Genomic DNA, 23,330 nt, shown 5'->3' with positions numbered 1-23,330 from the left:
TGAAGTTTGAGAGTCTTCACCAGTGGCCACAATGTGGATGACTTAAGACACGCACTTACTGCATCAGCTGTAGTCCCTTTGGGAAGTGTTTGTCGGAAGTCCCCTGAAAGAAGAAGTGTTATGCCTCCCATGGGAGCTGAAGAGTGTTTGATGTCTCTGAGAGATCTATGTAGTGCCTCAAGAGCATGTCTGTGGGCCATCGTGCATTCATCCCAAACGATAAGCTTGCATCATCTGAAGACTTCTGCCTGATCGGAGCTGTTACTGACGTTGCAAGTTGGTGTCTCAGTCTTCGCTAAATCAAGCGGGAGCTTGAAAGTGGAGTGAGCTGTCCTGCTGCCTGGCAACAAAGTAGCTGCAATTCCAGATGATGCCACAGCTAGGGCAATGCCTTGTGTTCGCCTAATCTCAGCCAATATTAATTTGTCGACAAAAGTTTTCTTAGTGCCCCCAGGAGCATCCAGGAAAAAAATCCCCCCAGCTTTGGCCCAGACTGAATTAACAACAGAGTTGTAAGCGAACTTGTGTTCTGGAAGGAGCTTTGGCTCATTGTCGGCTATGTACTCGGCAAGCTCGTCAACATTAAAACATGTCTCACGCAGCAAATGTGAAGACAGAGTGTTTGTGCCTACACATGCCAAGTCACCACACAGTGGGACTGAACCCAGGACCATGTGTTTGGAACGTAGTTTGTTACCACACAGCCACGCCTGCCCCTATGTATGTGTGTGTGTGTGTGTGTGCGTATGTGTGTATGGGTAGATATATTATGCATGTATATATGTGTATATATACATGTGTACATATTACATGTACATCTATATATATACATCTACACATAAAATACAAAATACTAAGTTATATCTTGATATCGGTAGTGATAACAGTACTCAAAATATATAACAGACTGGAATTGTAGGCCCGTCTCTTGCAATTTCGATCAATTGGATCTTGTCCTCCCTCTTGTATAGAAGTGTACGGCTGCAGCAAAATTCATTTTTGGACTTTCTTCTATCGAAAGCATTTTAACAAAAATGCTTCCGTAAAGACGGTGAAAATATTGTCAATTTCCCCAAACAGGGACACAATTCAATTTTTAAACAATAACCAAAGCCCCTTCTCTGAAAGGGGGAGGGTTACGGTTTACAATTATTTAACAAATGCAACACAACAGCGTTTCCCTGACGAGGAACTAACAAACGTGATTACAATAGTCAAACAGTGATAATAATAACAACAAACCTTTTTAATTTATCCCCTTTTATGTGAAACCACTTATTCAAGTTCAAGTCATTGATGCAATTTTATACAATGCTAATACACACACACACGCATAATAAGGGTGAAAAATTGAATATTAATTTGATTAATATGAATTGAAAACCAGTGGTGTAGCATATAAGACCATAGCGGATCTTCTTCTAGCAAAAAGGATGACCAGTATTAATGGCTCATCCCTGTTATATAAATACTTTCACTTTAATTGTTGCACACTTGCAAAGAGAAAGTAGGAGAAAGTGTGGTGGTAATGGAAGGAGTGAAGCACTTGAAATGAGAGAGGCAAATCGTAAAATATTGAGTTTTCTCGAATTTTTACTTAATTGGGGGTCAAATTGAAAAAACTTTACATGCCATGACCCAATTGAATCTACTTGGAAAAATCATAGGTAAATTCCAATAGAAGAAATTCTATATTGTAGAATTGTATTAAAAAGAAACATGGGAACAGGCAGAGAAAATCTGCCTTTTATCATAAGAGATATATATATATATCATCATCATCATCGTTTTACGTCCATTTTCTGTGCTGGCATGGTTTGGATGGTTCGACTGGGGTCTGGGAAGTCAGGAACCTGCACCAGGCTCCAATCTGATTTGGCAGAATTCTACAGCTGGATGCCCTTCCTATCGCCAACCACTCCGAGAGTGTAGTGGGTGCTTTTTATGTGCCACTGGCACAGGTATCACAACTACAATTTCCATTTGATATTTTATACATATATATATATATATATATATATATAAAATTGAATATGGATCAACAAGAAGGGTTACAGTTTGACAGTTATTTTCTAATCACTAAACATGTTTCCATACAACATAACTCTTCACATATACAAGTATGCATCAGTTTACCTATATAATAGAATCCAGTTGTATTTTCTCAGGTGATATTCAATTGCTGTCTCTGTTAAAAAACCTTCCACTTCAATGCTAACACATCCAACTCCCTTGTTTGAATTTAGTTGATACTGGCAGTCTCCTTCTGCTTGCTGTTAACATGCTTCTGTATGCCTGCTATGAGTAATATCGGATGTATTGGGTGTCTATGTTGCTACTGTCTGATTTTCAATCTCTTCCTCTTGTTAGGGGCTGTACATGTGGAATTTTATTATCTGCCCTTCAGTATTCAGTGGTCCAGAAATATACAAAGCCTCCCCCACATATATTCATATATAGATACCCATATATACACACATATACACTCACAGATACCTTCATGCATACACAATCACTTACGTATATATTCATACATATACATCTCTAGGCAGTCCATACACACACACACACATACATTCATTTACATATATGTATGTACATAGATATATTTTTAGCCACTCCAATATATATATATATATACACATGAGAAGATAAAGCTGGTAGGGATGGGGTTGGATCAGGTAATGAAAGTCACAGCCCAACTAATTAGGGAGAGAGTTGTTTAGAGAAGATGCAGTTTGGGTTTGTGCCAGGGAGAAGCACCACTGATGCTATATTTCTGGTAAGACAGCTGCAGGAGAAATACCTAGCCAAAGCTAAACCTCTGTGGCGTTTGCTGACATGTAGAAAGCCTTTGACAGGGTCCCCCAATCCCTTATCTGGTGGTCAATGAGGAAACTAGGGATAGATGAGGAGTTGTTGAGAGCCATACAAGCCCTGTACAGGGATGCTGTCAGTAAAGTGAGGGTTAGCAACAAGCGAAGAATTCAGGATAGAAGCAAGGATTCACCAAGTCCTCAGCTCTCTCTTATTCATCATAGTCTTCTGGGCAATGACAGGCTGCACCCAGGAGCTCCTCCTATGCTGATGACCTTGTTCTAATAGCTGAGTCAATATCTGAACTAGAGAAAAAGTTTCAGATGTGAAAGCAAGGTCTTAAAATGAAAGGCCTTAGAGTCAACCTAGCAAAAACCAAAGTAAGTAGGAAGGTAGACATATCACAAATCCCTTCAGGTAGATGACCCTGCTCAATCTGTAGAAAAGGCATAGGTAGAAACTCCATAAGATGTACCGAGTGTAAGCTATGGACATATAAGAGGTGCAGCAATATCAAGGGAAGATAGTTTTTGTGTGTGGAAGATGCACAAGTGCAATAAACACTGAAGATGTACAGAAAACAAATTCTGTCACATGCCAGGATGAAAAACTAGAAGTAGTTATAGCTTCCATTACAAATCAGTGGTTGGGGTGAATGCTCTAAGAGTGTAGCGGTTAAAATAAGAATAGCCTGGCTAACAAAGGTCCTCTCACTCAGGGTGAAAGGTAGACTGAATAATGCCTGTGTTTGAACAGCCATGTGACATGGCAGTGAAACATGGCTCGTGACTGCTGAAGACATGCATAACCTTGCAAGAAAGGAAGCTAGTATGATCCGCAGGATGTGTAATGTCAGTGTGCATAGAAGAAAGAATTGTTTGGAAAATGTGTATTTAGGTGAAGTTTGTCATAGTAAATGGCATCATTTGGTGGCATTTGTGTGGCTGTTTTATTGAAAAACATCTTTTTAAAGATTTTAAAGCTGAGAGGTATGACTTTCAGATTTCATGGACATATGTTAGAACTCTGGTTTCTGTGAGTGAAATTAGCATTGTTCAATCAGGAATGCCATAACTTCTTTGCAGATATTCTCAAGACAAAACGATTTTGGCAAGTGTATTTGTCTATTTTAAAAATAACTGGGTGAACTTTTGAAAAACTTTGACTGTTACTTCTCGCATACCTGGACTGTTTGAAGGCTATATGTATTTCAGGTTTACATCAGGCATGTAAAGTGGATGTTTATGATGTGGATAGCATTAAATTGTTACATGGATGGTGAGTAACTTGTATTTGTCTAGCATTAAATCTTGGTTTTATTTTGCAGGAATATCTGCCTCGAGTATGGAAGGAGAAGATGAGGGCAGAACGATATTGGTGTCAGGAATCCCAACTGATTTCCGTTTGGAAGCCATTCAGTCTTATTTTGAGAACAAGAGTAGATCAAGTGGAGGACCTATTAAAGGAAAGCCAGAACGGATCCAAGATTCTGAGGAAGTTATTATCACTTTTGAATCGGAAAAAGGTTAGAAGAAATATTCTTTATTTCATGAAATCATTTACAGACATCATCATTGTCATCATTTAATATCTGTTGTCCATGCTTGCATAGGTTGGACAATTTGCACGTAATTACTGTGAACACATTAGATTAATATAAAGCAATGTTAAAAATCATCATCATCGTCATTTAACATTCATTTTCCATATTTGCTTGCATTGAATAGTTTGACAGGATCTGGTGAGCAGCATTGACCTCTAGGGTCAGCTTTGAGATGGTTTCTATTGCTCGGTGCCCTTCCTAATGCCAACCACTTTACAGAGTGGACTGGGGGCAATTTTCCTGCCATCATTACGAGTGAGGTTGCCAAGTAATGTCCAAGACAGGAAAAAAAAAAAGGAAAAACACTCCTTCTACTAAATGGAGTGAGGAACCGAAAGGGTTATGTAGGGGTTATGCTAGGTATTGAAAGGCTAAAGTGCGATCAAGGAGGTACAATAGAGAAACTGTAGAGCAGTGTTCTATTCCAAGTTGTCACACCATTCTGTATCCGCTCATTAAAATTCTTTAGTCATCAACAATCTGGCAGTCATGGGTAGGCTTTTATAATGAAGAGGTCTCAAAACTGAAACATGCTTGGAGTTGTCTCTCTGCTGCTAAATTCATTCCTTCACCTTAACCTGAAGGAATATCAAATGGCATATATATATATATATATTATATATATATATATATATATATATATATATCACCTGATCACGTGACCGACCAGGCTATCAGATGCTGCTACAAATCGCTGGTTACAATGTGCTTCGCATTGTTTTAGCCTTCAAATGACGCCACCCCGCTGGCTAAGTGAGCAGGCCAATATATATAAATATATATATATATAAATATTTTTTTTTATTTATAAAAATTTAAATTTCAAGGTTATGTTCCTCTCGTCTCTTGACATGAGTCTGTCACGAAGATAATGAGTCTCTCTTTTCATTAAGGGACTAATTTTAATTGAAATTTTGCAGTGCACTTCATTAAGTGTTTTAACATATTCTGATATTCAAATATTCTACTCTTTATTTGGAAAATAGGTTTACATATTGGTCTGCTCAGGATAAAGCTTTTTATTGGCAATTGTCTTTGTGAATGACTACTGTTTCCTCTAAGTACTGTATGTGCGTATACACATAAGTGTGTATATGTTTATCTGATCACACACACACACATCCTATGATGGCCACAGTTTCTCTCTTCCAAATATCAGTCACAAGGCTCTGGTCATCTTGAGGCTGTGGTAGAAGATACTTGCTCAAGGTGCTGTTGAACTAGAGCCAGTTAATTGTACAGGGAACCTCATAATCCTCTCAGCTATCGAACAAAGGGGCCTCTAAGTGATGACTTGATCTGCTAGAAAAGGCAGTTAAATCTTCTTCATGTACCACCTAACATCATAAACAAGGAAGGACACTTGGACATGTTTATGGCCAGAAAGTGTCTGACCTGGTTCTACACCAACACAACCATGCCCTCCACTCATTAATAATGACATTATATTCTCAATTTCTTCTGCTATTTTGATTTTCAGATGCAGAAAATGTTGTCCAAAGGAAGGTCCATAATGTAAGCAAACATAAACTTCATGTGGACTGGTATAAAAATCTAGTCTGGCAAGAAGATGCAATGGTTGTGTCAAATGGCCCCAAAGACATGTCGGAAAAAATGTTAATTGATTTTTTGGAAAAGACAGGAAAATTAGATATTGTATATGTTTCCCCTGGAAGAAAAGCTGGAACTTTTCTTGTGTATTGCCAAAATGAAATTGGTAAGTTTCTTCAAGTTTAATTTGTTTTCAAAAAGATTTCTTGAATTTTGTTTTGTTAATAGGATTGGTATATCTTTTGTGTTTTAATTGTTTTAGTCTAATGACTCAGGCCATGCTGGGGCACCACCTTGAAGATCTTTTTTAGGTAAATGAATCAACCCTAGTGGTTCTTACTTTTTAAAACCTAGATACTTATTTTATCACTCCATTTTGCAGATCTGTTAAGTTACAGGAACATAAACACATTGACACCAGTCATCAAGCAGTGGCGGGTAACAAATAGACACAAAGACACACACACACACACATACTGGGCTTCTTTCAGTTTCCATCTACCAAATTCACTCACAATGCCTTGGTTGAACTGAGGCTACAGTAGAAGATTCTCACCCAAGGTGCCACGCAGTGGGACTGAACCCAGAACCATGTGGTTGGGAAGCAAACTTCTTAGCACACAGCCCTGTCTGCACCTATTTATATCTTTTATTTCTTCCCAGATTTTTGCCTTTTGGTTTCTCACATTTATCAGGAAAGGAAGAAATTTGTCAGGAATGATGGTTATCAGGCAGGAAATCAGAAATATTAGAGATGATGTTTTATCAGTGAAACTGATTCCAGTATTTGACCGTTCCTTCAGTTTCTAAACATTGGAAAGAGGGAAAGTAAATGGAATATTTTACCATCTTTGTTTGATTGATAGAGGGAACTTGTTACAAATGTAATTTCTATCTAAAACGAAATGGAAAGAAAACTGAGTCTTTACCTTGTAAATGCATATTGCAGAATAATAAAACAAATATATAGTTTAATTACAAAACAAAATATATTTTGTAAGTCTTGGGAGGGTCATTGTGCCAATGATAAACACATGCACAGGTCTGCCTGTCTTTTACTTTTGATTATAGTTTCAATATAAAACGAATATGTTGAGTAATGATACTCTCATAATATTGAACACATCAAACTAAAATTTTCAAATCAATAAAATTCTTCAAAGGACTTTCCACACAGGATTATATATTCGGTTGATGTGATTTTTTCTTTTGTCTGTTGTTTCACCTCTCCATTTTATTTACCTTTTCTCATTACAGACTCTGAAACATTTCTTCTTTCTTCTAGCACTTTCATCTTTATAATTCAGAGCATTCCTTAACTCTTTAGCATTCAGATTAATCTGTCAAGCTTTCTGCTTATTTATTCACATCATTTCGTATTAATCATGCATTATCTCATAGCTTTGGAATGTTGACGAGGTAATTGTTAATTTTTAGAATGATATTGTATGGTTGGTGTAAGAGGCCAGATATCATCATCATCATCATTGTTTAAAGTCCGCTTTCCATGCTGGTATGGGTTGGACGATTTTGACTGAAGGCTGGCAAACCAGATGGCTGCACCAGGCTCCAATCTTGATCTGGCAGAGTTTCTACAGCTGGATGCCCTTCCTAATGCCAGCCACTCCGATAGTGTAGTGGGTGCTTTTATGTGCCACCGGCACAGGTGCCAGTTAGGCAGTACTGGCAACCTCGCACAAATTTTTTTATACATGCCACCGGCACAGGTGCCAGTAAGGTGATGTTGGTAACGATCACGCTCGAATGGTGCCCTTTTACGTGCCACTGGCACAGAAGCCAGTTGGCTGCTCTGGCAACAATCACACTTGGATGGTGCTCTTGGCACCCTACTAGCACGGGCGCAAGTGCCAGTAAGGTGATGCTGGTAATGATCTGGTAACGATCACACTCGAATGGTGCCTTTTATGTGCCACTGGCACGGATGCCGGTTAGCCGCTCTGTCAATGATCACACTCGTATGGTGCTCTTTGCACCCTGCTAGTAGATATGGCCTGTTTAAATGTTCAGGGGTTAAACATTCTGCATTCTCATTTCTTTGCATTTCTTAACATCTTCTGGAGTCTTTATATTCTTCATCCTTACCCTGACTCATCTCAGTTCTCTGCACACCTTCTTTCTACCTGTGTTTCTATGCTGCTGTGTGTGCATGTGTGTGTTGTCCATTGCCTTACACCCTGTTGATGCTGTTAAAGTATTGTTTTGAACTGATGAACAGGGAGATGAGGCAAGGATTGCAGAGGACCAGTGTTCAAAGGAGAAAGAATCTGGTATAATTGAGGGGATGGAGTTGGATACAAGAAGGGTGACATGAGATGGAACAATGAGTGGATCAAAGAGCCTGAATGGCAATGGTATAAAATCAACCAGAGAGACGAAACAGGGGCCCTCATAGCAGTGATAGAAAAGACAGTAGAATAGATCCTGGAGTTTATTTAGAGAGACAAGAGTTTAGTTACTTTATTTGCCATTTGCTTTCGAAGCTCCCTTTGCTAGTTTTGGCTTGATGCTGCTGCTGCTGCTGATGATGGTGGTGGCGGTGGTGGTGGTGGTTGGTGTTGGTGATGATGATGATGATGATGATGATGGCGATGATGATGACGATGATAACAATGATGATGATGATGATGATGATGATCATCATCATCATGGTGATGATGATATTGTTAAAATAGACATTTTGTTGTGATGATGTAGAAGAATGACAAACAGGTAAAACATCAAAATTTGTTGTTGTTTTTTTTAAATGGCTCAGTGAAGAAGAAGAGAGGGCAACTGGTCGATATATTGTGAGGTAAAAGGGTCAACAGCCTTGACCTTTTGAGGGTCAAACTCCTTCATTGATGAGATTGATCTGGTTGTATTGGTCTAGGGTCTGCAGGAAAAAAAGCAAGTTTCGGAGAGTTGCTAATCGTTGATGTTTGGATACAGTGGTCATTAGAAAGAGGGGTCAGTATGGGGTGGTGGTGGTGGTGGTGGTGGTGGTGGTGGTGGTGAGGAGATACTTTGTAAGGTTTATGAGAAGAGAGGAGACAGCTGTGTTTGTGTTGAGTATACCTGGTGCTAATATAAGTCATTAATTAAGAACTATAGTGATTGTTGTTGTGATGATGGGATGAGCGGGGAGAACATCTACAAATGAACCATTGCATCATGAAGTTGTCTTCTACATGGTGATGGAATCTTCTCTTTAGTTTACAAGAAGATATTCCATGGTAGAAAATGAGAGCAGCAAGTATATTTAACACACTGCTTCTTGCTTTGATAACTGTCGATAAATATCGAAATCGAAGAAGGTGGCCAGCTGGACAAAATGCTTAGCTGCATTTCATCTGTCTTCATGCTTTGTGTTCAAATTCTGCTGAGAATAACTTTGCCTTTCATCCTTTCAGGGTTCAAGAAATAAGTACCAGCTGAATACTGGGGTCAATGCAATCAACTAACCCTTCCCTCCAAATTGCTGGCCTTGTGTCACAATTTGAAATCAAGAGACATTTGGGGATGTGCTGTGCTTGAGAGGATCCGTCAAGCCAAGTACACCACAGCTGGTGGCACATAAAGAGCATCTTTTGAATGTTGGGCCTCACCAAGGCAAAGTGGCTGAGTTCTTTTCGAGTGTTGGGTCTCACAGAGGCAATGACCAAGATTTTTGGTATTATGTCATGTTTTGGAAGATCCATCAAGGCATGTAAAGGGACCAATTACACTCTCAGAGTGGTTGGCATTAGGAAGGGCATTCAGCCAAAGAAAACCATGTCAAATCAGACTGGAGTCTGATGCAGCCTTCCAGCATGCCAGCCCAGTCAAACCGTCCAACCCATGCCAGCATGGACAACAGAACTTAATGATGATATATCTTTAGAAATGGTTGGGTAGTTATATGTATTTTTAGTGAAATAGTTTATTTTTTGTTTATTTTTGTCTAAATAACTTCATCACTAACTTGTCTCTGATATTGTCATGTCTTTAACCAAAGTACAATATTCTAGAATACAAGAATGAGCCCAGACAAGAAATGTTGAAATTCCCATCTCTACCTTAAAATACACACTTTTAATGATCTGAAGACCTTTACACAGTTGCTCAGGCTGATAGAAATAGCAGGAAAGTATCCCTCCCATTACATTCTGCCTTCTTCAAAACAGAAGCTACCATTTTAGATATTGGAATGGTCGTGGTTGGATTGTCTTTCATCATAAATCTGCTCAATCAAATTTTGTTTCTTATGTTTTACACTTTACTTATCCCTAAATAGAAATACCTTTTACATTTAAGGATGAGTAAACATTAACTAAAGGACCCATGATCATCATCACTGTTTAAACGTCCGCTTTTCCATGCTTGCATGGGTTGGACAAAATTTGATGATGAGTTGGATTTTTTCTGCAGCTGGATGCCCTTCTTGTTGCCAACCTTCACCTATTTCCAAGTAAGGTAATGTTTCCCAGTGACCAGACATGGTTTAAGGAAGATTGGAAATGAAGGACACTGCTTGTATGACAGGGACACTCGTTTGCAACAAGCAAGGAGACAGTAACATACAGACGGACAGACAGACAGATGGCTTCTTTCAGTCTTCGTCTACCAAATCCACTCATAAGGCTTTGGTCAACCCAAGGCTATAGCAGAATACATTTTTTCCAAGTGCCACACAGTGGGACTGAACCCAAAACCATATGGCTGGGAAGCAACCATCTTACCACACAGCCACACCTGTGCCTATATGGAGTTGTTAAATAATTGGAACTGCATTTTAATGCTAAAATCTCCAAATTTGAAGAATTCTCAAAATCATTTCAATCTAAAATGTGTTAAAACATCAGTAAATTGACTTCAATTTGATTCTTTTACCAAAATGTATTTCCATTCATTGTATTTATTGCAGATTTTGAGTGTGTTCAGAGGATGTGCAAAAAAAAACCCTTAAAAGGAAATCAACTGAAAGTGAATAGAATTAAGGAAATAAACAGTGTTCAAGTGAAAAACGTTTCTTCAAATGTCAGCTCTGACAGTCTTCAAAGCTATTTTGGAAATAGAAAAGAAAGTTCTGGTGGAGATATTTCTTCAGTTCAACAACAAACCTCTGATACTTACATTGTAAGTTTTAAAGAGGCGTATGGTAAGTAATTTTTTTCTGCTCTCTTTGTCTAGTCTACCTATCAGAGTCAGTTATTAGCATTCTTTTCATTCAGGTTTTGTTGGAACTCCTGGAGGCTTGCTATCCGCAGCCTACGGTACCATGCTATCTGTTCTGTTCAGCCATGTAATATTTTCTTGATGATAATGGCTGTGACAAGGAGGCAGACTTTTGGTAACAGCTCTACTCGGCGCTCTGTCCTCATTTCCTCTTAATATCTTCTGATACTGTCCCCAGGGCCCCAATAATAATTAATATTATCTCCATCTTTCACAGTCAAGCACATTTAAGAGGATTGTCTACTTGTTCACCTAACTAATTGTGGGTCAAAGGCGTATGCAACATCAGTTATAGAGCACTTGTGGTTCACCTTGTCCACAACGACTAGACCTGACTTGTTGTACTCAAGCACTTGGCCCTTTCTGCATTGAAAAAATCCCACAAGATTTTACAGGTCTCTGACTGTGATTCTCTGTGGTTTCTGTTTGTACCATGTTTTGCTTCTCTCTAACCCCAACTTTCCTTATACTTTCCAATGCAGCACTTTTGCACCCTCATCATGTCACCACAACTCATATTGGTTTGGGGCAAGTTGAGAGCATTCATTCACAGTAAGGGCAATGGCTTCATCAAATTATTATTATTATTATTGAGTGAGAGAGTAGTGCATGCCATCAAAGTGATACTGGGGTAAAATATATGAAGCCCTGTATACCCATCATGACTACCCATCTGATAAGGGCACACCAGGCTCATGCATCACAACCATATGGGCGCGACATGGTGATCTCATATCAAGATAAACAGTGCATAACCTTGCATGTGGAGACTAGTTAGAATTTTCTTCTGGTCGAGTAACCCATCCTGCTCAAAAGGTCCCCAAATAAGGGTTGTTTAAGGATGTTGAACGAAACACCCATGTTTCCAGAGGTGAATTATTCAAACCCCAAAGAATCCCTCACAACACATGGTTATGATGCTCCCCCACTACTTCTGCTCATGATCAGAGATGCACATATCATCAGCCACTAAGGGACATGGTCAACTGGTTAAGGTCAAACAACTGACAAGCAAATCCGTGGTATTGAGCAGAATATTTGCTGTAACCCATTTTTTATAGCAAGAAAAAATAAGGTACATGATATCACTTCCAATCAGTTAAGATCAGAAGCCATGAGAGCCACTGCCTGGTACTGCATCAGGGCATATTATTATAATTGTTGTTGTTGTTATTGAGAGAACAGTGCATGCCATCAAAGTGACACTGATGTAAAATATACAAAGGTACACCAGGCACATGCATCACAACTATATATGCACAACATGGTGATCTCATATCAAGATAAACAGGGCATGATCTTGCAGGTGAGGCCTAGTTAGAATTTTCTTCAGGTTGAGTAGCTCATCCCACTCAAAAGGTCACTGAACAAGGTTTTTATATGATGATGAATAAAACACCCATGTTTCCATGTTTCAGAGGTGAATTATCCAAACCCCAAAGAATTTTTCTCAACACATGGTTATAATGCCCCTCCAATACTTCTGTTCATGAGAGATGCACATATTGGCAGCCATCAAGGGACATGCTCAACTGGTTAAGGACAAGCAAATCTGTGGTATGAGCAGAATATTTGCTGTAGCCCATCTTTTCATACCAAGACAAAACAATGTGGATGATAACACTTCCCAATCATTTAAGATCAGATGCCAAGAGAGCAACTGTCTGGTACGGCATCACATTATTATCAGTATCAATAACATTAATATGCTTAGTTTTGTTTGTTTTTGTACATACATAGTGTGTCACACTTACTGCAAAGAAGTGAGTGGTAAGTACAGAGAGGATGAAAGAGAGAGAATGAGAGAAAGAGAGAGAGTGAGAGAGAAAGAGAGAGAGAAAGTGAGAGGCAGTGATTGGTGTTGGTGTTTGTATTGTGTTTTGAATGTTGATACATACATACATACACACATTGTTAAATCAAAAGCAGGAGAGGGGAGGGACACAGAGGAAGTGAGAGAGAAAGAGAGAAAGTGATAGAAACAGTAGATACATAGATCCAAAGAAAAGTTGATACATAGACACGTAGTTAAATCAAAGCAAATAACTGCAGTAAATATTGGATGTCACTTTCGCTTTTCATTACCACACGAGGATAAAATTAACTCGCAAGTGGCTGAGTACTCCACGGACATGCATATCATTATCTCAACCTCACACAGAAATTGACAAGGCTTGCCCCTTTGAATTACAGCTAGAATTCATTTTGGCCAGCTGAGTGAAATGGAGCAAGACAGACCTTCAAGTGATTGAAAGAAAATAAAGATCTTATATAGGGGCAGGAAAATCATTTTAATCTTTAGGATCAATATGGATGTTAATCCAATCATAACAATGGCATTTGTGGGCCTCACAGATCAGGAGGCAAAGCCCCCAGATCACAGGCTGTTGTTATCAAACTGAGTGTGAGTCGAGGGTGAATACACGACGGAATAGCAATAATTTCGTCTTAGCTTTCATTGATAATGCTAAACACACGACATTTTTGACTTACAATTTGGAGCATTTCCTTTTCTTTCACTCTTTTTAAAAAATGGCCCTCCATTAGTTATGATGATGAGGTTCCTGTTTATCTGATCAACGAAACAGTCTGCTCATAAAATTAACGTGCAAGTGGCTGAATACTCCACAGACATGCATACTATAAGTTAGTTCTCAGGGAGATTCAGCCTCACACAGAATGTCACAGGGATGGCCCCTTTGATTTACAGCTACGACTCACTTTTGCAAGCTGAGTACACTGCAGCAAAGTGAAGTAGAGTACCTTGCTCAAAAACACAGTGTGCTCCAGGGAATCATTCTCGTGACTTTACGATCATGGGCCGAATACACCTAAGCACCTTCACTCCCTTAACCGTAGAGGAAAGGAATGAAGTGAGAAAGACAGAGAAAGGAAAGCCTCAGTCATTTAAAATGACAATTAGACTGGAATACGATCGATCTTTCCTTGCTTCTTTACTCTTAACAATGAAGAAGAGGGAAAGTCTTTCATTCTGGCAGTTCTAGAACAATCCACTGTTACTTCTCTCTTCTTTCCTCCCACCTCCAGTACTTATTCACCTCCTTTCATAGTTCTTCATGTCTTTTAGTTGGGGGGAAAGACCATGTTTTTATTTTCAGGCATGTTTAATGTTTTCTCCACAAACTACAATCAAGCCCCCACTCTGTTCCTTTTCTTTTCATACGAAAACTAATCCAAATTTCGAACAGGGTACAGCTGTGAAAAGAGCCCAGAAAATGAGTAATACCCCCTACAAAATGGGTGGGGGAGAAAAGTTGCCGACAGGTGGCTACATGAAGTTCAACTCTATACTTTAAAGAGTGTCTTCTACTAAAGAGTGTCTTCTACTAAAGAGTGTCTTCTACTAAAGAGTGTCTACTGACCAAAGCCTCATGAGTGAATTTGGTAGATGGAAACTGAAAGAAGCCCATCATATATATATTAATGGGGAAAGCTTGGTCTGCAATGTTTGCAGTCGTATATGCTTGTCAAGAGCAGGCCTCGTCACTCACCAACAGAGCCACAAATGCAAAATATAAGTTAGTTCCAGAGTGCACAATGTTCCTGAAGGTCAGCGATGGTCTTCCTTGGTCACGAGTGGACGACCATCATATATGTATGTGTGTGTATATATATATATATATATATATATATTGGAAGGTTTGGAGATGATGTACAGGTATTATATATTAGAAGAAATGAGGTACTCAGAAAATCGGATGGTTTACATTTACAGATATTTATTTGTATATTACATTTTTTATATATATATATCATATCAGTTAGATCATTAGCGCTTTCTCCCATTCTAGTGGGGTTTCCAAATCAAACTAAGTTCCTGTGTGAGGAGTTTTGACCATTTTATAGTGGTATTGAGTTTGTAGTGGTGGGGAGGAATATAAGACAGTACAAGAGGGTAATGGATGAGGAGAAAGTGAGAGAGAGAACATGTGTGTATGTGTGTGTGCGTGTGTGTGTGTGTGTGTTTTTGTATCTGGGATGGGTGCTAAAGAAAAAGAGGGGAAGGGAGAGGGAAGAAGAAGAAAATAATTTTTTTGGTCTGCTGGACAGAATATTGACTCCAAGGGGGTTCTAAGACCCTGGGAAAAAAGAATTTCAGTTTTGACCATTTCACAGTGTCACTGAGTGTGTGGTGGCGGGGAGGTAGACCATAAATTATATTTCTTTTTATCATTGTGAGAGAGAGTGTGTGTGTTTAATTAGGTATGGTCAAATGTTTATTTGGGTTTAGAGAATAATTCTTTTTATGATTGTTTTGTGGAGGTGTGTGTGTGTGTGTGGGTGGGTGTCTGTGAGTTTGGAGAAGGGAAGAGAGAAAAAAAGGGAGGAAGGAGAAAAAATTGTGTTGATATTTATACCACTATCATCATCATCATCATCATCATCATCGTTTAACGTCCGTTTTCCGCGCTAGCACAGGTTGGACGGTTCGACCAGGGTCTGGGAAGCCAGGGGCTGCACCAGGCTCCAGTCTGATCTGGCAGAGTTTCTACAGCTGGATGCCCTTCCTAACGCCAACCACTCCGCGAGTGTAGTGGGTGCTTTTTATGTGCCACCTGCACAGGTGCCAGGGGGGTCCGGCATCGGTCATAATCGGTTGGAGCTTTCAACGTGCCACCGGCACGGAAGCCAGCCAAGGTGGCGCTGGCAACGGCCACGTTCGGATAGTGCTTTTTATGTGCCACCGGCACAAGAGCCAGTCGGGGCGGTGCTGGCATCGGCCACGTTTGGATGGTACTTTTTATGTGCCACCGGCACAGAAGCCAGTCGAGTCGGTGCTGGCTACGGCCACGTTCGGATGGTGCTTTTTATGTGTCACCGGCACAGGTATCACAACTACTATTTCCATTGATATTTATTTCGATGTTCATCTTGATGTACTTGACTCAACAGGTCTCCTCAAGCACAGTGGGACGTTCTGGGATCCAGGGTACTTTGAATGGGCAGGGGCTATGCGAAACTGGTGCATGAAGCAGAACGGGTCTTTGCAGTCACAGCATATCTCCAGAGATCTCTGTCCTTCGCCATTGCCTCAGTGAGGCCCAACGCTCTGAGGTCATGCTTGACTACCTCATCTCATGTCTTCCTGGGTCTACCTCTCCCCCTGATACCGTCAACTGTTTTGGAGTGGCACTTCTTCACACATCTCTCCTCATCCATCCGCAGTACATGACCATACCATCGCAAGCGTCGCTCTTGCACACCACATCTGATGCTTCTTATGTCCAGCATTTCTCTCAAGGTGCTTACACTCTGTCGTGCGTGCACACTGACATTACACATCCAGCGGATCATGCTAGCTTCATTTCTTTCAAGTATACGCATGTCCTCTGCAGTCACAGCCCATGTTTCACTACCGTGAAGCATGGCAGTTCGCCCACATGCATCATACAATCTACCTTTGGGCCATCCCTGTGACATTCTGTGTAGAGGCCCTTTGTCGCCAGTAGGGGTAGGAGCTTTCTGAACTTTGCCCAGGCTATTTGTATTCTAGTGGTGATACTCTCTGAGCATCCACCTCCACTACTAACTTGGTCACCCAGGTAGCGGAAACTGTCAACTACTTCTAGTTTCTTCCCCTGGAGTGAGATGGAATCTGTTTTCTGAGTGTCTGTGGTGTCTATTGTCCCTGTGCATCTGCTGCATATGAAAGCTATCTTATCAGTTAATTTCCCTTTAATGTTGCTGCACCTCTTATGCATCCATAGCTTACATTGGGTGCATCTTATGGAGTTTCTACCTACACCTTTCCTACAGATCGAGCAGGGTCACCTGCCTGAGGGTGTGTGTGCTGAGTTCGCCTTTCTGCTTACTATAACTTTGGTCTAATATATATATATACATGCTTATACATAAAATATTAGGAAAAATACACCTTTTATCGATTCAAAATGAACAATTAAGTTACACCATCTAGAAAATTGCATACCATAGAAAAGTTAAAATTAAAATGACAATTAAAAAGTAAAAATTAAGTAAATTACAAAAATAATATAATGTATATAACAGGTAATATATATACACACACACACACACACACACACATATATATATCATCATCATCATCATCATCATCATCATCATCGTTTAACGTCCGCTATCCATGCTAGCATGGGTTGGACGGTTCAACTGGGGTCTGGCAAGCCCGAAGGCTGCACCAGGCCAGTCAGATCTGGCAGTGTTTCTACAGCTGGATGCCCTTCCTAACGCCAACCACTCCGAGAGTGTAGTGGGTGATTTTATGTGCCACCGACACAGGTGCCAGACGAGGCTGGCAGACGGCCACGCTCGGATGGTGTTTTTTATGTGCCACCGACACAGGTGCCAGACGAGGCTGGCTGACGGCCACGCTCGGATGGTGTTTTCTTATGTGTCACCGACACAGGTGCCAGACGGGGCTGGCGGACGGCCACGCTCGGATGGTGTTTGTTACGTGCCCTCAGCACGGAGGCCAGTCGTTGCGGTACTGGCTACGATCACGTTCGGATGGTTTTATATATATATATATATATATATATACACACAATATTAAATGTTCTACTATATTAAATTGTAAATTGAAAGATTTGTCCTTCAATGTATGATGAGTAAAATTTCATAAAGTCCATATTTGAAAAAGAGAGACTCTCCTGTGTTGAGGTTATAAATGACAGAATACAAACGGACAACTACTGAGTCTGTTGTCTGATCTTCAACTGATTAAGTCTAATATCTCACTGATTAAATAGATATTAAGTTTTATCATACAGGAGCAATTGGTTCCACAAATCAAAGTGAAATGGTTTCATTCAAATGTTGGAATATCCTTTGTTCAATGTTGTATTTTCCAAAAATCAAAGCATGTGTCAAACTCTGTGTGTGTGTGTGTGTGTGTGTGTGTGTGTGTGTGTGTGTGTGTGTGTGTGTGTGTGTGTTTTTAATACAGTCCATACTTGAAAAAGAGACTTTCTTGTGTTGAATTTATAAATGATAGAATACAAATTGACAACTGCTGAGTCTGTTGCCTGATCTTCAATTGATTTAGTCTAATATCTCACTGATTGACAGTTAAATAAATATCAAGTTTTATCATACAGGAGCAACTGGTCCCACAAATTCAAGTGAAATTACTGGCCTTGTGCCAAAATTTTAAACCAAAATTCCAGTGATGTTTATGGTCAATAAAATAAGTACCAGTTAAGCACTGGGGTGGATATAATTGACTTAGCCACTCTCCTGAAATTGCTGGCCTTGTGCCAAAATTTGAAACCAAATTTCCAGCAACGTTTATGGTCAATAAAATAAGTACCAGTTGAGCACTGGGGTTGATGTAGTTGACTTAGCCACTCTCCTGAAATTGCTGGCCTTGTGCCAAAATTTGAAACCAAAATTCCAATGATGTTTATGGTCAATAAAATAAGTACCAGTTGAGCACTGGGGTTGATGTAATTGACTTAGCCACTCTCCTGAAATTGCTGGCCTTGTGCCAAAATTTGAACCAAAATTCCAGTGATGTTTATGGTCAATAAAATAGTACCATTTGAGCACTGGGCTTGATGTAATTGACTTAGCCACTCTCCTGAAATTGCTGGCCTTGTGCCAAAATTTGAAACCAAAATTCCAATGATGTTTATGGTCAATAAAATAAGTACCAGTTGAGCACTGGGGTTGATGTAATTGACTTAGCCACTCTCCTGAAATTGCTGGCCTTGTGCCAAAATTTGAAACCAAAATTCCAGTGATGTTTATGGTCAATAAAATAAGTACCAGTTGAGCACTGGGGTTGATGTAATTGACTTAGCCACTCTCCTGAAATTGCTGGCCTTGTGCCAAAATTTGAAACCAAAATTCCAATGATGTTTATGGTCAATAAAATAAGTACCAGTTGAGCACTGGGGTTGATGTAATTGACTTAGCCACTCTCCTGAAATTGCTGGCCTTGTGCCAAAATTTGAAACCAAAATTCCAATGATGTTTATGGTCAATAAAATAAGTACCAGTTGAGCACTGGGGTTGATGTAATTGACTTAGCCACTCTCCTGAAATTGCTGGCCTTGTGCCAAAATTTGAAACCAAAATTCCAATGATGTTTATGGTCAATAAAATAAGTACCAGTTGAGCACTGGGGTTGATGTAATTGACTTAGCCACTCTCCTGAAATTGCTGGCCTTGTGCCAAAATTTGGAACCAAAATTCCAGTGATGTTTATGGTCAATAAAATAGGTACCATTTGAGCACTGTGGCTGATGTAATTGACTTAGCCACTCTCCTGAAATTGCTGGCCTTGTGCCAAAATTTGAAACCAAAATTCCAGTGATGTTTATGGTCAATAAAATAAGTACCAGTTGAGCACTGGGGTTGATGTAATTGACTTAGCCACTCTCCTGAAATTGCTGGCCTTGTGCCAAAATTTGGAACCAAAATTCCAGTGATGTTTATGGTCAATAAAATAACTACCAGTTGAGCACTGGGGTTGATGTAATTGACTTAGCCACTCTCCTGAAATTGCTGGCCTTGTGCCATAATTTGAAACCAAAATTCCAGTGATGTTTCTTGTATTTATTATAATTAATAGAGATAGTGTTTATTTAGTATGTGTTAAATGTTGGTTATATTTTTCTGTTTGCTAATGTATTATACTAATAACATATTACTTTGTCTTCAAATACTTTTCTGTCATTACCCACTGAACTCCCCAGTTCACCCCTAATCCCTCAGCAACGAAATGATTTTATCTTTTTACTTTTTCATAATTTAGTTGTGCTGGACGTTTGTAGCAGAGATCATATACTGCTAAATGTGGAGTTAGATGTTCAACCATTCTGGGTACCATGTGAAGAAAATACCATTTCAAGACAGCAAGTCCATGGCTATTTACTACCTTCCAAGTTCCATCTGACTTTCTTAAAGAAACATAAAATCATAGTTAATGACCAATTAAAGAAAGGGGCTGAAGTAATATGGAAAGATTCCAAGTTTAATAAACTGAAATTAAGTTATTCTGAAGGAAATTTGAAGCAAATTGAACAATGTTTGAAAGATTTATTAAATTCCATTACTGTTGAAACTATTGATGTTCCAACCGATATTTTTGAAGACGTTGTTAGAACATTTAAGAGTCAAGCTGACCAGAGGCACTTTTATTTTGATAACCGAAATTTCCAAGCTAATATTTTGGGATTTAATAAAAGTGATGTGATTAAAATGAAAAACAGACTTTTGGATACTTTTAGAAGGAAATGTGAGTTTAATTTAAATATTCATGAAAGACGTATTCTATCTGGTCACAGATTTTTTGAGCAGACACAAAGACACTCCAATGATCTACAAGTCAGGATTCATGGTAACAAAGTTATTTTTGAAGGCCACACTTCCAAAATAGCTAATTGTCACAAGAATATGCATAAAATCCTTCAGTCAATTGTTAAATCCAAACTGTGTTTTCCTTTAAATACTGGAATGATCATAAATAAAAAACCAGTGAAAGAATATCTTGATGACAAACTGAGAGACAAGAATTGTATTGGTTCATGGGAAACATATGGCAGTGATTCAGTATTGGTTTATGCAAGTGATAAAACACATCTTTCACTTTTGGAAATAATTCTGAAAGAAACTTTTGTTGCCAATACACTGGATTTTGTAGACAAAATTAGGGATACTCAACATTATGGAAAGTGGCTGACATTTGTTGAAAAACTAAAAGAAGAGTTTCCAGATTCCCATTTTATTGGAGAAAATTCTATTGTTGCTGTTGATGCTGTAGGTAATGCTATAAAAAACAAAATTGATAACTTTATGCAATCTTTAACTTATGAATCTTATATATCGATGCCTCTTGAACATTTCCTCTTTCTTAAAGAGTTCAAAGAACAAGAAATCAATGACTTTGGTGCGAAAAATAAAATTAAGAATGTGTGTCTCAAAGATAATAAGTTACACCTGGAAGGAACACAAGAGCAAATAAAAAAAATGGAAACATTTATAGAAAATTTAAGAAAGGATACCAGCTCACAAGAAGTGAAATTAGAAATGTTTAGATTTCGAGATTTTCTGCAAAGTGAAGAAGGAAAGAATTTCATGTGCGAAATGCAGAAGAAATCTGAGAGTATAATATCATTAAATTCAGATTTAGGAAGTGAAACAGACAGAATACTTAATTTTGTGTATAAAAACTGTGAAATAGTGTTGAAGGAAGATGACATCACGACTCTGGACACAGATGCTATTGTTAATGCTGCAAATGGTAAATTGGATCACAAGGGAGGAATTGCGGCAGCCATTGTGCGGAAAGGTGAGTAATACCATTTTTTATAGTTAATGTTTCTTTTTAGATCCAAGTGTGGTTGAGAGGCTTGCTTCCTGACCATGTGGTTTCAAGTTCAATCCTACTGAGCATTTTGGACAAGTGTCTTCTGTTATAGGTCAATGGTTGGCCAAAGCCTTGGGAGTGGGTTTCGTTGATAGAAACTGAAAGAAGCTCATTGTATTTACATACATACATATATATATATATATATATATGGGGAGGGGGGTAACCAGGTGTAAATGAACATCTCCATCACACATTTTTTACTTATTATATTTTGATCATTTATTTTTATACTTTTTGAGATCTAGTTATACGTTTTATAAAAATATATTTGTTATTTATGTTTTGGTTTATGTCTATCACTGTTTGAATTGCATGATATTGTGCCATTTCCAGTCTTCCATGAAAAACATGTCTGACCATGGAAAAATGTTCCCTCATTTGGAAACATGTGGCAATTGGCTACAAGAAGGACATCCAACCATGGACATTAAATTACGGTGGTGGTGAATTGTTTATAGATTTGAGATACTTGATCGCTGACCAGTCCCCAAAATCTGGATAATTATAAATGATGTCATCAATGTTACATTCCATTTAAAGAAACTTATGTCTGATGCAATGCTGATCTCTTCTTCTGTTACACTCCATTCCATATCACTCGTGTCTCTCATGCTTCTATGTAGTTGCTCATCCTACTTTCCCCTCTGTTATCTCCTCTCTATCACTCACGTTCATCATTCCTTGCCATGTTACTCTTCCTCTTATCTTTATGTCCTTTTTTCCCCTTCATTCTTAAACTCTCCTACCATTATCAACTGCAAATATTTGCCAAGTCCTGAACTGCCCTTAACTACAATTAAAAAAATATTGTCGTTCAGGTTTGGAAAACATCCCCTCCCTTCAAATGTCCCCACAACCTACATGACCTACAAGCCTGTAGCTCTTTCCCTTCTTGTGTCACTCAACCTGAATTCGCCCTTTGCTCTTCCCTACACTGCCATACATTTCCCTTCCTCTCTAGCACCACCATCTTCACTGGTGCTCACGACTGCTCCTTCCATATCATTGATTCCTTCTCTTGCACCTTCCGTAATCTGATTTACTCCATCCCCTTCACTCTTTGCCATTCCCCATACATTGGACCGACTGGTTGCTGCCTGGCTGACTGTTTGATGAACACCTTCACATCATCAAGCTCTGTAATGAGCCCCTGGTCTTGTGCCATTACTGCACATTCTCTGCAACATCTGTTCATGTTCAGACTGGCTTTGTAACAAATGCCACCCAGACTCCTGTCTCCATATGGAACGGGAAATAATTCTCCTTCTCTATAGTCAAGTCTCTTACAGTCTAAATTCTCCATCCCTTTTCATTTCAACCCCTCCTTCACCTACAAACCACCCACCACTTACATTCCCAGTGTCCCCTCAACATCTACCCATCCACACACACACCTACTCTACACTGTTGAACTCATTACCCAACACCACATTCAAACAGCATGTACACACATCCACATGCACTCATTCCTTCTCCTCCTCCTTTGCCCACACTGGCACCCACCCACCCCTCATGCTACCCATCCTCACGCTTATAACAGCAACTATATCATAACACACCTACACTTCCCAACACCTACCACTTTCCTCACCCATCTTCCACCAAACACCTCTATCCAGTTTCACACTTAACACATTGAATCGGATGTCTGATAGTTTCATAAATATACACACAAAAATAGAAAGCAGGGGCGCACACACATACACACACTCACACAAGATATGCACTCAATAGCTTCATATATACACACACACATCTACACATACACGC

At 39.2% G+C, this 23,330-nt stretch overlaps 1 protein-coding gene across 1 annotated transcript in view; it reads left to right on the top strand.

Annotated features, from left to right (window-relative positions):
* LOC115208759 (protein mono-ADP-ribosyltransferase PARP14-like) overlaps positions 1-23,330 on the top strand; it is a 119,690-nt gene that overhangs the window by 22,039 nt on the left and 74,321 nt on the right. The window contains 4 exon segments of the mRNA XM_036500243.1: positions 4,145-4,342; positions 5,901-6,137; positions 10,875-11,108; positions 19,944-21,479. Of these exon segments, the coding sequence (XP_036356136.1) occupies positions 4,145-4,342; positions 5,901-6,137; positions 10,875-11,108; positions 19,944-21,479 (2,205 nt within the window).

The sequence above is a fragment of the Octopus sinensis genome, linkage group LG1, assembly GCF_006345805.1.
Source record: "Octopus sinensis linkage group LG1, ASM634580v1, whole genome shotgun sequence".
In the NCBI taxonomy this organism is placed as follows: Eukaryota; Metazoa; Mollusca; class Cephalopoda; order Octopoda; family Octopodidae; genus Octopus; species Octopus sinensis.
This window is presented reverse-complemented; position numbering and strand designations above follow the sequence as displayed.